The sequence below is a fragment of the Microtus ochrogaster genome, chromosome 5 (genome assembly GCF_000317375.1).
Source record: "Microtus ochrogaster isolate Prairie Vole_2 chromosome 5, MicOch1.0, whole genome shotgun sequence".
Taxonomy (NCBI): domain Eukaryota; kingdom Metazoa; phylum Chordata; class Mammalia; order Rodentia; family Cricetidae; genus Microtus; species Microtus ochrogaster.
The window spans coordinates 59,731,168-59,743,841 of NC_022012.1; the positions used below are offsets into that span (position 1 = coordinate 59,731,168).

The 12,674-nt window shown below is 43.2% G+C and overlaps 1 protein-coding gene across 2 annotated transcripts in view; it reads left to right on the top strand.

The window, feature by feature from the left end:
• Window positions 1-12,674, top strand: part of Filip1 (filamin A interacting protein 1) — a 152,493-nt gene that overhangs the window by 124,253 nt on the left and 15,566 nt on the right. For both annotated transcript variants that reach the window (XM_013346424.2, XM_005347572.3), the window contains exon 5: window positions 7,028-9,833. In XM_013346424.2, coding sequence (XP_013201878.1) covers window positions 7,028-9,833 — 2,806 coding nt within the window. The remainder of the gene's footprint in view (window positions 1-7,027; window positions 9,834-12,674) is intronic.

Here is a 12,674-nt window from a genome sequence, read left to right on the forward strand (position 1 = left end):
AGACTCTTTGGATAAAGGGGAGACAGGGGCCTGGGGTGATGCTTCCAACCAAACATCCCAGACTCCTTGGCTATAGGAGGCACCGGCTCAAGACTTGCTACTTCCTGTGGGCATGGGGTGACATGGAAGAGGGGAGAGTCGGGAGTTGGTGGGCTCACACTCAGGGAGAGGTGTGGTTGGAGAGGCAGCTGGTTTACTGCCATCCTGGAGACCTCAGGCATCAGTTTCTTGAGGGAGATGAGAAGGCAGGTGGCTAGGGGAGAAAATATTTTTATTACCGGCCCTATGAATGAGGATGGCCATGGGAAGGGTCATTAACTGTCAGAAAGCATGGGACAGGGAATGCCCTGGTTGTACAGGTGAGGCTCGGGTGAATAAGTGAGACATGAGAGCAGATGTGCCCTTTAAAACCAGATTTAGTTGGTTGGTGTCTTTTTGAGCCAGGAGAGCTGGTATCCATGGTGAAGTCCCAGGAGCTGGTGCAGGTGTTGGTGTTGTATGCCGAGCCCTTTGTTAAGTTAGTCTTGGCCCAGACAGCAGGCGTGACCTGTAAAATGTGCTTGCTTAAAAATGGGTGGGGTTAAAATAGGCTCTGGAGACTGTTAGTTTTTACCAGACCAGATTTCTTGATAAAGCAGCAGAATTTTCTCAGGAACCTGCAGGTCATATAAAATCATGACTGTGACTACAGGACTGTCCGTTGTGAAGTGAGAAAAAGTCACCAAAGCTGCTAGAAACAAGTTGACTTTTCAATTTTCTTCTCTTGATTTTTGTGCCACTGAGTTCCTTGTCTCTTTACAGTGGACTAGAGTCAAAGGTTTAGAGAAGATGGTTTACAATTGTGGTGGTCTTCACCAGAAGGGCAGAAGGAAAAATATATAATGGTGTTATAAATACATCCTCATTACTAAGAAAGACAGAACAAACACAGCTGGTAAGGGCACTTGCTGCCTGCCATGCCTGATGACTTGAGTCCAGTACCTGTGACCTACATGGTGGCAAGAGAAACCCAGCCCCCACATTGTACATTGTCCTCTGACCTCCATTTGCATGCCATACACGCACCCTCACCTCCCACACACATACATACGCAACAAAGCAAAAAAATGTAAGCTTAATATACTCATAAAGGTCAAAAACTGTGTCCTATTATGAAAGAGCCACCATTTCTTTACAGATACAAAATGTCTCTCCAGCTCCCAGTTATCAGAGCTAGGTCTAGGATGAGGCAAGAGAAATTCTCACATTAGTATAAAATTTGAGAAGTTGCCAGAGAATCAGTACTCAAGATAAACAATATTTTAGTAACACAAATCCAAGATGAAGAAAAAGTCAACATCAAATGCTGATAGAATCTTAACTGTGAAGCTGCATAACCCTGCCTCGCCCCCCTCTCCCTCATCCAGCTTCTCTGCAGCACATTGAGGGTATTGGGTTATTTCTGGATAAGTATAATAGCCACTGACTTGAAGAAGTAAGGTGATTTATTAAAAAGAGGCTCTCATTCCTCAATCATTTCATAAAGTCATGTCCCATCATGAGAAAAAGCTGCTTAGCTGTGGACTGTTCTCTAGTTGGGAAAACATGCATTGTGACTAAAGACTTCAAATTGCATGCAAGCTTGACTCTTAATTACTATCAAGCCCTTGCTAGTGTGAACCTGCCCTTTCTCTTGAAGAGACAGATAGAGCGAGAGAGTTGGGGGTAGGGAGAAGCAAAAATGGAGTGCTGAGAAGAGTGGGAATTAGCATGATGTGGCCAAGAACAAGCCCTGGGTGACTTCAGTGGCAATAGCAGTTCACAATAGGAATGCTGGCGAAAGATACCTTCTTAAGGAGACAATTGCTGCTTGAGATTAACGCCAATATATTTGAGAAAATGGTTGAAAAGTAGAAGTATCAAAAAAGTGAAGGGGGGAAAAGCCATGAAACGGTACATCTCTTATTTCCAGGTAAAAGTGAGGGTGTATGCAGGCCCCTACATCGGAAGGGACATAAACTAGTAACTGCTTCAAAACTGTGCTTATTAAAAGACTCGACCCTAAAGCTGGACCTCACCTCTCTATTATTCTTCATAAGAGTATATCCTTAGACTTTAAAAAGAAAGGTAATTCACAAATACATGTGGATCAAAACAGAAAGAATACTTTCTTAAAAGCACAAGTTAGATAATCAAATGAAAAATTTTTTAAATTTTTAACAAATTTAATTTTTTAAAGTGGGAAAGAATGGAAGAATCATAACCACAGATATCAGAGTACCATGATACTACAAGGAAGGCTAAAATATCAGAAATGAAAGGAACTAAGACTTGAGGAACTAGAGAAGTTAAAAATTCAAAGAAGAATTAAAAATTTCCATATATAAAGTTTCAAATACTTTCAAAGATAAAGTCACTAGTGTACACTTTGTTTAGTTTCATCAATGAATTTGCCATGAGCCTGCTTCTATCCATTCCTCCTCTCTTAGAATGTTTTGATACAAATCTCACATTAATTTATGTCTTCACTCATAAATATTTCAATATGTATTTTGGAAAGATGAATGATCTGAGAGATATTATTTAAAATCTGTAATCAAATCTCAAATTTGCTAATTCCTCAACAACACAAATTTTTCAATTGTCTCATTCAAAATGAAGTCTAAATATGAATATAAAAGATTTTATTGGGGGCTGGAGAGATGGCTCAGAGGTTAAGAGCATTGCCTGCTCTTCCAAAGGTCCTGAGTTCAATTCCCAGCAACCACATGGTGGCTCACAACCATCTGTAATGGGGTCTGGTGCCCTCTTCTGGCCTGCAGGCATACACACAGACAGAATATTGTATATATAATAAATAAAATAAATATTTAAAAAAAAGATTTTATTGGTATATCTTGTAAATTTATTTGAATCTATAGATAATCATTGATTGAAGCATTAACCTAATTAATCCTAATTAATAAAAAATCAGGAGTCAGATGTTGGGGTAAAGACCTGGATGATCGGAGAACCTGGAGCAGCCATCAGTTGCCTCCTTTCTCTGTTCCTCAGTCTCAAAGGGCCCAAGTCTCTCTCTGCCCTTATTACTTCTTGTCTCTCTGTATAGTTCTTCAGACCCCTATGGCTAACTAGTGACTAGCTCCACACCCTGACTCCAACCAAGCTTTATTCGCAGAATACAAACAAAATCTCACACAACAATAGATTGAAATGATTTTAATTTTATTTTAACCTGTAATATGACTCTCAGGTGATATTTTTATGTTGAAATTTATTTATTGAAGAAACTGGGTTCCATATTGGATAAATTGCCAATGTTTTAGATTCATCACCATGACGTCATTTAGCAGTTTTTTGCTCTAACCTTTCTGGTAACCTGTTAATTAGTTATAGGAACCTGATACAATCCAGCCTCTACTTTCTCGATAAGAACATTTTATATGTGATGTGCATATATTGATACAATGTCTGGCAGTTTCCTTTCTGAGAGACATTGGTAAGAGTTACCTGCATCCCTTATTTCAGCAGGGACTGGAGATATGTGTCATATAGTTATTTATTAACAATAGTATGCTATCATTGATTCTTTTAGCAACTTTGCTATTGCTCCAAAGGAAAACAAAGGCTTTAAATGAAAGGAGACTATTAAGTGAGAGTACACTCTCTCACACAGAAATATGTATATGTCTTTATCATACACACATGCACACAATAAATAACTGATCTTGCTGTACTCTTTCCATGTTTTTCCTTTCTTTTTCCAAGTAGAGTGGTATGATCTAGTTTGTTCTCTCTCTTTCTCTCTCTCTCCTTCTATCTCTCTCCTGCCCCTTTGAAATCACACAGGCTTCTGGAAACAGAAAAGCTCAAGAGAGGACAAGGAGGGGAACTCAGAGTCAGATTAGAGGATGTTGCAACAATCCAGCTAAAAGCGAATAGTGACTTGATTGAGAGAAAAAAGAATGGCAGAGTTGGAAAGTAGTTGGATTTGGGGCCTATTTTGAAGATGGAAATAAATGATAACACTTACCGAGAAAATAAATGTGGAGATATAAGAGAAAGAGAAGAATAAAAACTGCCTTTAAACTTTGGGTCCAAGCATCTGGAAAGATTGACAGGAGAAATATTAATAGGGGAAGACTGTGAACTCAGAGGAGACAAAGAACGAACAGTCCAGTGGATATGACAGATAACTGAATGACAGTCTCCTTACTAGTAAATGGATGGGTGCCAGCAGGGGGAGAATCCTGAGAGCATTTGGCAGGCCATGTGTATTGACCTTACTTTCTATTAATGACTGGGGTCATTTTTTTCCATTGATATAATGCAAGGTATAAGCATAAGTGTTAAGTGACAAAAACAATCCAAAAGGATTGTTAACAATTACAGGATAGATTGAACCATTCAGGGTAAAGTTAACCCGAACAAAATCTTATCAGTTTGATCTCTCCAGGTAGTGTCTCTTTAATAGTATTGCTATTAAAGTACAATGTGTGCTCAAACAAATCTAGTCCAAATCTCAACCTTCCCTTCCTGATTCTGTGCCTTTGATTAAGTTCAATAATGTCTCTTATTTATAAAAATGGTATAATTACATTCAAAATGAAAATTAAGTAAAATAATTAAACACATTGCATAGTAAACCTTTCTATACTCTATCTATCCATGCCCTATCATACATGTAACTGTAAGTCACCTACCTTTTACATTTTTGTTACATTCTTTATGTGTATGTATGTATGTGCATTTGCACATCCTTGTGTGCCAAATGACAACTTTTAGGAAATTTTTTGGTTTTGTTTTTGCTCTTTCTACCTTATAGATTCTGGGGATTGAACTCAGATCATCAGGGTTGGCAGTAAGCACTTTTATCAGATGAATCATCTGTCCATTCATTCATCAATATCTATCTATCTATCTATCTATCTATCTATCTATCTATCTATCTATCTATCATCCATCCTTCTTTCTTTGTTGAGTTAGCTATTGAAAGGTAGAGATTGCAGTGAGCATTAGTGAACTTCTTGAACTGTGGTAAGACTTAGCAGTTCCCTAGGACCTCAAACCTTCCTTCCCTAGAGGAAGTTTTCTTGTCAGATTGCTCCTCAGCTGCACCTGGAAAAGTCAATTTCCTTCTCTTCATTTTCTCCACCCTGTGTTCGCCTACTTGTGCCTTAGGTTACTACACAAGCTTTGCTGTCTATCATAGTTCAGTCATTCCATTACCCTAAGTAGTAACGGTAAATGACCAACAAATGCCCTTTTACTCATGCCTTACTCACTTCAAGGGTGAAGCTGCTATGGTCTCACTTAAAGCAATGTGTGGGATTTAAATGCAAGCTTTCTTTTTGTTTTAAACAGAAAAATATTGCTCTATAAATTCCATAAAAAACTTCGATATCATCATAACAATTTCTGTAGGAATTATGTGACAATTAAATTTATTTTAACTAGCTTTATAATATGCTCAGATATTTATTGTGCAAGGCGGGCAACATGAGACATTTTTTATATACTTGGTTGACAGCTGACCTTGTCATAAACATGAAATAAAACATTCTAGATAATACAGCTACAAAATACATTGAAAGAATACTTAAACACATGCTAGTGGTTTATAATTTGTATCTCTTATAAACATAATGATTGCTGAAGAGTATTTGTATATTGACTTATGGCTAACGAATTTAATATTAACTCTGTTTTTATAGGTATTCAGTTATAACCATTAACAAAATGTTAAGGCCTGGAGAAATGGTCCAGCAGCTTAGAGCATTTTTTTTTTTTGTACAGCCATGAAGACTGGGGTTTGGATCCCAGGACCCACACACCAATCTGGGAGCAGAATGAATACCTGCAACCACAGCTCTAAGGAGTCTGATGCTCTGTGCATGTGCACACATAGACTCAAAAAGACACACAAACTGACCAACTCAAGGATGACAAACGTCTCTTCCTTTTTAAGGCGATACATAAATGGAGAAAGCATTATTTCATACCTACAAAATATAATTCCTGTGGCTGCCACGTTTTTACTTCGGTCATCCTTTAGATTTCTTCTCTACGTAATCATCAATTTTAAAAAGTGTTTAAATCACAAAGCTGGCCAAACCTTTGCCGATTTTGGTGTCAGTGAAAATGCTTGAGTAGAGCAGCACTTGTTTCAGAAAGCAATGCTTTGCCTTCTCTCCAGAAGATGAGAGTAAGATGACACTTGTGTAGTTTTTGGCAGGGGAAAGTTTGTTCTTTTGTTTGTTGTTTGTTTGTTTGTTTTGAGATAAGATCTCTCTGTGTAGTCTTAGGAGTCTTGGAACTCTCTCTGTTGACCAGGCTGGTCTCCAACAACTCAGAGATCCACCTGCCTCTCCCTCTTGAGTACTGGGATTAAAGACATGTGCCACCATGCCTGGCTTGTGTAGTTACATTCAAAAGTTCAAAATAAAAAGACCTGTAAGTTCTTTTCTGACCTCTTTTTTTCAAGTAGGTTTCTCCCTTGAAGTTAGATGGTGTGGGAGAGATAAGTAAGGCTTCTGGAGGCCTGGTGGCTGAGTTCCTGCACTGCCGTTCACTCTGTGTGTCTGTGGCAGGTCACATGGGCACCCGTATCCTGCTCAGCGCTCACCGCATGAAGTGAAGTAGCAGTACTTTTCTCATGCGGTTCCTGTTAGGATTAAGTACACACTAGTTCCCGGAACACAGAAAGCACTATATAAAGTCATTATTATTGCCCAATCTAAGGTACTCATATCACGTGTTCGGCTTATGAAATGTTATAAATTAAGCAATCCAGAAAATAAATCATCAAACGGAACCTACTGCCCTCTGAGCCCTTTTCATGTCCCCTAGTAGTCACTGCCCCTCGCCAAGGGTAACTACTGTCCTGGCTTCTGGCTAGTCTTCCTGAAAGCCATTGTTGGTACGTCATACTCTTCTGAAGTAATAAGGGACCGTGGTGCAGCATTCTTGTTTTTGCTTTTCTTTCAGCTAAGACTTTATCTTTTTGCTGATTCCTCTCTTAACATAGAGCTTATGTTTTGGCTTCTAGGTTGAAAAAGCTCCTTGAACAAGAAAAGGCTTACCAAGCCCGCAAAGAAAAAGAAAATGCTAAGCGGCTCAACAAACTGCGAGACGAGCTTGTGAAACTGAAGTCCTTCGCGCTCGTACTGGTGGACGAGAGGCAGATGCACATTGAGCAGCTGGGCCTGCAGAGTCAGAAAGTCCAGGACCTCACTCAGAAGCTGAGGGAGGAGGAAGAGAAGCTCAAAGCCATCACCTACAAATCCAAAGAGGACCGCCAGAAACTGCTCAAGTTGGAAGCGGACTTTGAACACAAGGCCTCGAGGTTTTCCCAGGAGCACGAAGAGATGAACGCCAAACTGGCTAACCAAGAGTCTCACAACAGACAACTTCGACTCAAGCTGGTGGGCTTATCTCAAAGGATCGAGGAACTGGAAGAGACCAATAAAAATCTTCAGAAGGCAGAGGAAGAGCTCCAGGAGCTGAGGGATAAAATTGCCAAAGGGGAGTGTGGGAACTCCAGCCTCATGGCCGAAGTGGAAAGCTTGCGGAAGCGTGTGCTTGAGATGGAGGGCAAGGACGAAGAGATCACAAAGACCGAGGCCCAGTGCAGGGAGCTGAAGAAGAAGCTCCAGGAGGAGGAGCATCACAGCAAGGAGCTCCGACTGGAAGTGGAGAAGCTGCAGAAGAGGATGTCTGAACTGGAGAAGCTGGAGGAAGCCTTCAGCAGGAGTAAGTCGGAATGTACCCAGCTCCATCTGAACCTGGAGAAAGAGAAGAACCTCACCAAAGACCTGCTGAACGAGCTGGAGGTGGTCAAGAGTCGAGTGAAGGAACTCGAGTGCTCGGAAAGCAGGCTGGAGAAGGCTGAGCTGAGCCTCAAGGACGACCTCACGAAGCTCAAGTCCTTCACGGTGATGCTGGTGGACGAGAGGAAGAACATGATGGAAAAAATAAAGCAAGAAGAGAGGAAAGTGGACGGCTTGAACAAAAACTTCAAGGTGGAGCAGGGAAAGGTCATGGACGTCACGGAAAAACTAATCGAGGAAAGCAAGAAGCTTTTAAAACTCAAGTCGGAAATGGAGGAAAAGGTGTCCACTCTGACAAAAGAGCGAGACGAACTGATGGGCAAGCTGAGAAGTGAAGAGGAGAAGTCCTGTGAGTTGAGCTGCAGTGTGGACTTGCTGAAGAAGCGGCTGGATGGCATCGAGGAGATAGAAAGGGAAATAAGCCGAGGTAGGTCGTGCAAGGGGCCTGAGTTCACCTGCCCCGAGGATAACAAGATCCGGGAACTCACGCTTGAAATCGAGAGACTGAAGAAGCGTCTCCAGCAGTTGGAGGTGGTAGAAGGGGACTTGATGAAGACAGAGGATGAGTATGACCAGCTGGAGCAGAAGTTCAGAACCGAGCAGGATAAGGCAAACTTCCTCTCCCAGCAGCTAGAGGAAATCAAGCACCAAATGGCCAAGAACAAGGCGACAGAGAAAGGAGAGGCTGTGAGCCAGGAGGCCGAGCTGCGGCACAGGTTTCGGCTGGAGGAGGCTAAAAGTCGTGATTTGCAGGCTGAGGTGCAGGCTCTCAAGGAGAAGATCCACGAACTGATGAACAAAGAAGACCAGCTGTCGCAGCTCCAAGTTGACTACTCGGTCCTTCAGCAAAGATTTATGGAAGAAGAAAATAAGAACAAGAACATGGGGCGGGAGGTTCTCAATCTGACCAAAGAGTTGGAGCTCTCCAAGCGCTACAGCCGCGCTCTCAGGCCCAGCGGGAACGGCAGGAGGATGGTGGACGTGCCCGTGGCTTCCACCGGAGTGCAGACTGAGGCGATGTGTGGAGACGCTGCGGAGGAGGAGACCCCGGCTGTGTTCATTCGCAAATCCTTCCAGGAAGAAAACCACATCATGAGTAATCTTCGACAGGTGGGCCTGAAGAAACCCATGGAACGATCCTCGGTCCTCGACAGGTATCCCCCTGCAGCGAACGAGCTCACCATGAGGAAGTCCTGGATTCCTTGGATGAGAAAAAGAGAAAACGGCCCGTCTACCCCACAGGAGAAAGGGCCTCGGTCGAACCCAAGTGCAGGGCACCCCGGGGAACTAGTCCTAGCACCAAAGCAGGGCCAGCCTCTGCACATCCGTGTGACACCAGACCATGAGAACAGCACTGCGACCCTGGAGATCACAAGCCCCACGTCTGAAGAGTTTTTCTCAAGTACCACCGTCATTCCTACCTTAGGCAATCAGAAACCAAGGATCACCATTATTCCATCACCCAATGTCATGTCACAAAAGCCCAAAAGTGCAGATACTACTCTCGGCCCAGAACGAGCCATGTCCCCTGTCACAATTACTACTATTTCCAGAGAGAAGAGCCCGGAAGGTGGAAGGGGTGCATTTGCAGACAGGCCCGCGTCTCCTATCCAGATCATGACGGTGTCAACATCCGCAGCTCCCCCTGAAATCGCTGTCTCTCCTGAATCCCAGGAAGTGCCGGTGGGAAGGACTATCCTCAAAGTCACCCCAGAAAAACAAACTGTTCCAACCCCCGTGCGGAAGTACAACTCCAATGCCAATATCATCACCACGGAAGACAACAAAATTCACATTCACCTGGGTTCTCAGTTCAAACGATCCCCGGGGCCTGCCGCTGAAGGCGGGAGTCCAGTTATCACCGTCAGGCCTGTTAATGTGACAGCAGAGAAGGAAGTTTCTACCGGCACAGTCCTCCGCTCTCCCAGGAACCACCTCTCTTCACGACCCGGTGCTAGCAAAGTGACCAGCACTATAACTATAACCCCGGTCACAACGTCTTCCACCCGAGGAACCCAGTCGGTGGTGAGTAGGGGAGGACCCAGGGCAGAGTGCAAGCAAGTTGGAGAGTAGTGGGGGGCAGAATGGAACTGTGGGAGGAGGGGGAAGAATACATAATTTAAGATTACAGCTATGCCTTAGCTTAGGTGGTAAATATTGGTTACATGGGAAATCTGAGGCAAGTAAAATTGATTGCTACATTCTTCTCTTAAAACTACATTAAATAAACTGAGTCCACAGTAGACTCAGAGACCTCAAGGTATATTATCAACTCTGGTTGTGAGGTCCAGCAAAAGTTCTAATTTCTTAGAATGTAAGAGATCTTTTTTTTAATTATTGATTCTTAGTACATTTCACATCACATATTCTGATCCCACTCATCTCCCCGTCCCCTCACATCCGCCCTCTGCCCTTGCAACCTCCGGCCCCAAACAAAACCAAACTTAAAAGAAAAAAAATCAAAACCAAAACAACCAAGCAAACAAACAAGAGAGAGAGGGAGAAGCATCTTGTCTTGGAAGCTGTAATGTGGCCTGGTCATACAGACTACCTTTTAGTCCATTCATCCGTACTTGTTCATCGCAGGTTAGAGTCATGGGTCAGGCCTCTGGTTTCTGCTGTTGTGCAGATCCTGTGTCGTGGAAGTCCTGCGGGGGGGGGGGGAGGGGAGGGGGGCCTCAACAAATTTCTTATACAACAGCATGTACCTCTTTAATATTAATTCAACATAACAGGCTAGAAATTGTGATTCTTAGCTCCAGAACACATTCTCTAGCTTATATGGAAATCTCTCAAAAGTGAACTCATGATTTAAACACATGAGCTATGAGCCATCTTTCCATAGCCTTAGAATCGTTGACACTAATTCTCTGTGCACAGAATCAAGGCAGACTTTACAGTGCGACCCGGCCATTGTTTCGGCAGCAAAGCATCGAGTGGCTGGCTCCGCTGGAGTCAGACAGCACTCAGCGTTAGCCTCCTCCAATGCTGCTGACCTGCTTTTCAGCAGGACAAAGCGTAGCTCCACTGGGCGAGGTCTTGTGTCTTTGCGCTTTGGAAACACATCGTGGAGGAGTAAATTATTGTATTTAACAGCAGACTCTTTTGCTGCGGCATCTTCTCCCCATTTCGAAGTTCAGATTGAAAATCTTACCCTCTGACTATTGCCTAAAGCTTACACACAAATAAGATTTAAAAATCTCAGTCCTAAATGACGATGGTCCATGTATTTTGGTAAATTCAACAAAATACAATTTAGAGCAACAAAAAGGTTTAGGAGACCACTCTTAGAATATAATTAGTGATGCTAGTTCATTTGGATAGTCGTTCATTTACTTTTTACTGAGCCTCAGCACCACTTCTTCCACTGTGATGTTGGTGCTGGTGTATAGAGATCTGTAAATGTTCCCTAGTCAGTGAGGAAAGACTAGGAGGAGTTAATCAGCCTGTGATAACGGTATGCATCAAGGAACTACCAAAGGGGGCGCCACTTGTCAGAAGGCATGGGAAGGAGTGTATGAGGTATAGACAAGCAGAATGTGTGAAGGCATGGCCCTATGAAGGGGCCGTGTGTGTTTGGGGCATATAGAGTGATCCTGTAGTGTTGTAGCAGTGGTCCTGGGGGACAGGCAGGTGCAGTATAAGCAAACACACCCAGGAATTAGGGTTTGGCTTATGAAACTTGCATTTAGTTTCTCTGAATAGACAAAGGAGTCACGGAGAAGTTAATGAATGAACCTGAACATATTTTATATTATTCTTGGAAGATACTTCTGTTAAACATTGAAAGGACATAGGAGAGAGCACAGTCTAAGGACATGCGCCATTCCAGTGCTCTAGGAATCGTATAGGATTAAAAGGTGACAATATAGATAGGGCCATACTGAAAATAGAACTGAGAACCAGGCATGGTGGTATGTTCTAGTAATTCTAGCACTCAGGAAATGGGCAAGAGGGCTGCGGGTTTCAGACCAGCCTGGACTACACATTAAAAACCCATCTTAGCCGGGCAGTGGTGGCGCACGCCTTTAATCCTAGCACTCGGGAGGCAGAGGCAGGTGGATCTCTGTGAGTTCGAGACCAGCCTGGTCTACAGAGCTAGTTCCAGGACAGGCTCCAAAGCCACAGAGAAACCCTGTCTCAAAAAAAAAACAAAAACAAAAACAAAAAAAAAAACCCATCTTAAAAGGAAGGGGAAGCCAGGCAGTGGTGGCACACGCCTTTAACCCCAGCACTCAGGAGGCAGAGGCAGGTAGATCTCGGTGAGTTCCAGGCCATCCTGGTCTACAAAGCAAGTTCCAGAAGAGCCAGGATTTTACAAGAGAGTACATGCAGAGGGTGGCTCAAGGGATTCCTGCTTTTGCTGTTTAAGGAGATCTGCTGGGATGACAGCAAGCAGTGTAACAGTTTCTGAGATGCCTGCATGATGCTGTCCATGTTCAGTGAGTAGTTGGAAATTAGATCTGCACTTCAGAAGGGTCAGGAGGCAGTGTTCTAGGGCTTGGATGCATGGAATTACAAGCAAGGGGATTCTCAGGGTGAAAGTGGAAACCTTAATAAAAGGGCCAAGACTAGGACATGGTGACACATTTGGAGGTAGGCAGGGCCAAATGAACTATCAGGAGAAGAAAGGAGTCATCAGAGCCTGGAAGCATTGGTGAGACTCATACAGAGACCAAAGCCATGCGCTGTGAGGAACATTGTAGGAAGGTGAATGTGCTCAGGGTGCCGATTAAAAACAGAAAGGTCTGAGGTCATAAATAGGTGAAAAGGGCCACTTCCTTTGAAGTGGCAGAAAGCAAGGACAGTGGCATACCTCTAAGAACTAGGTTGTGAGGTCATCTTAGGAAGGACAGTGGCATACCT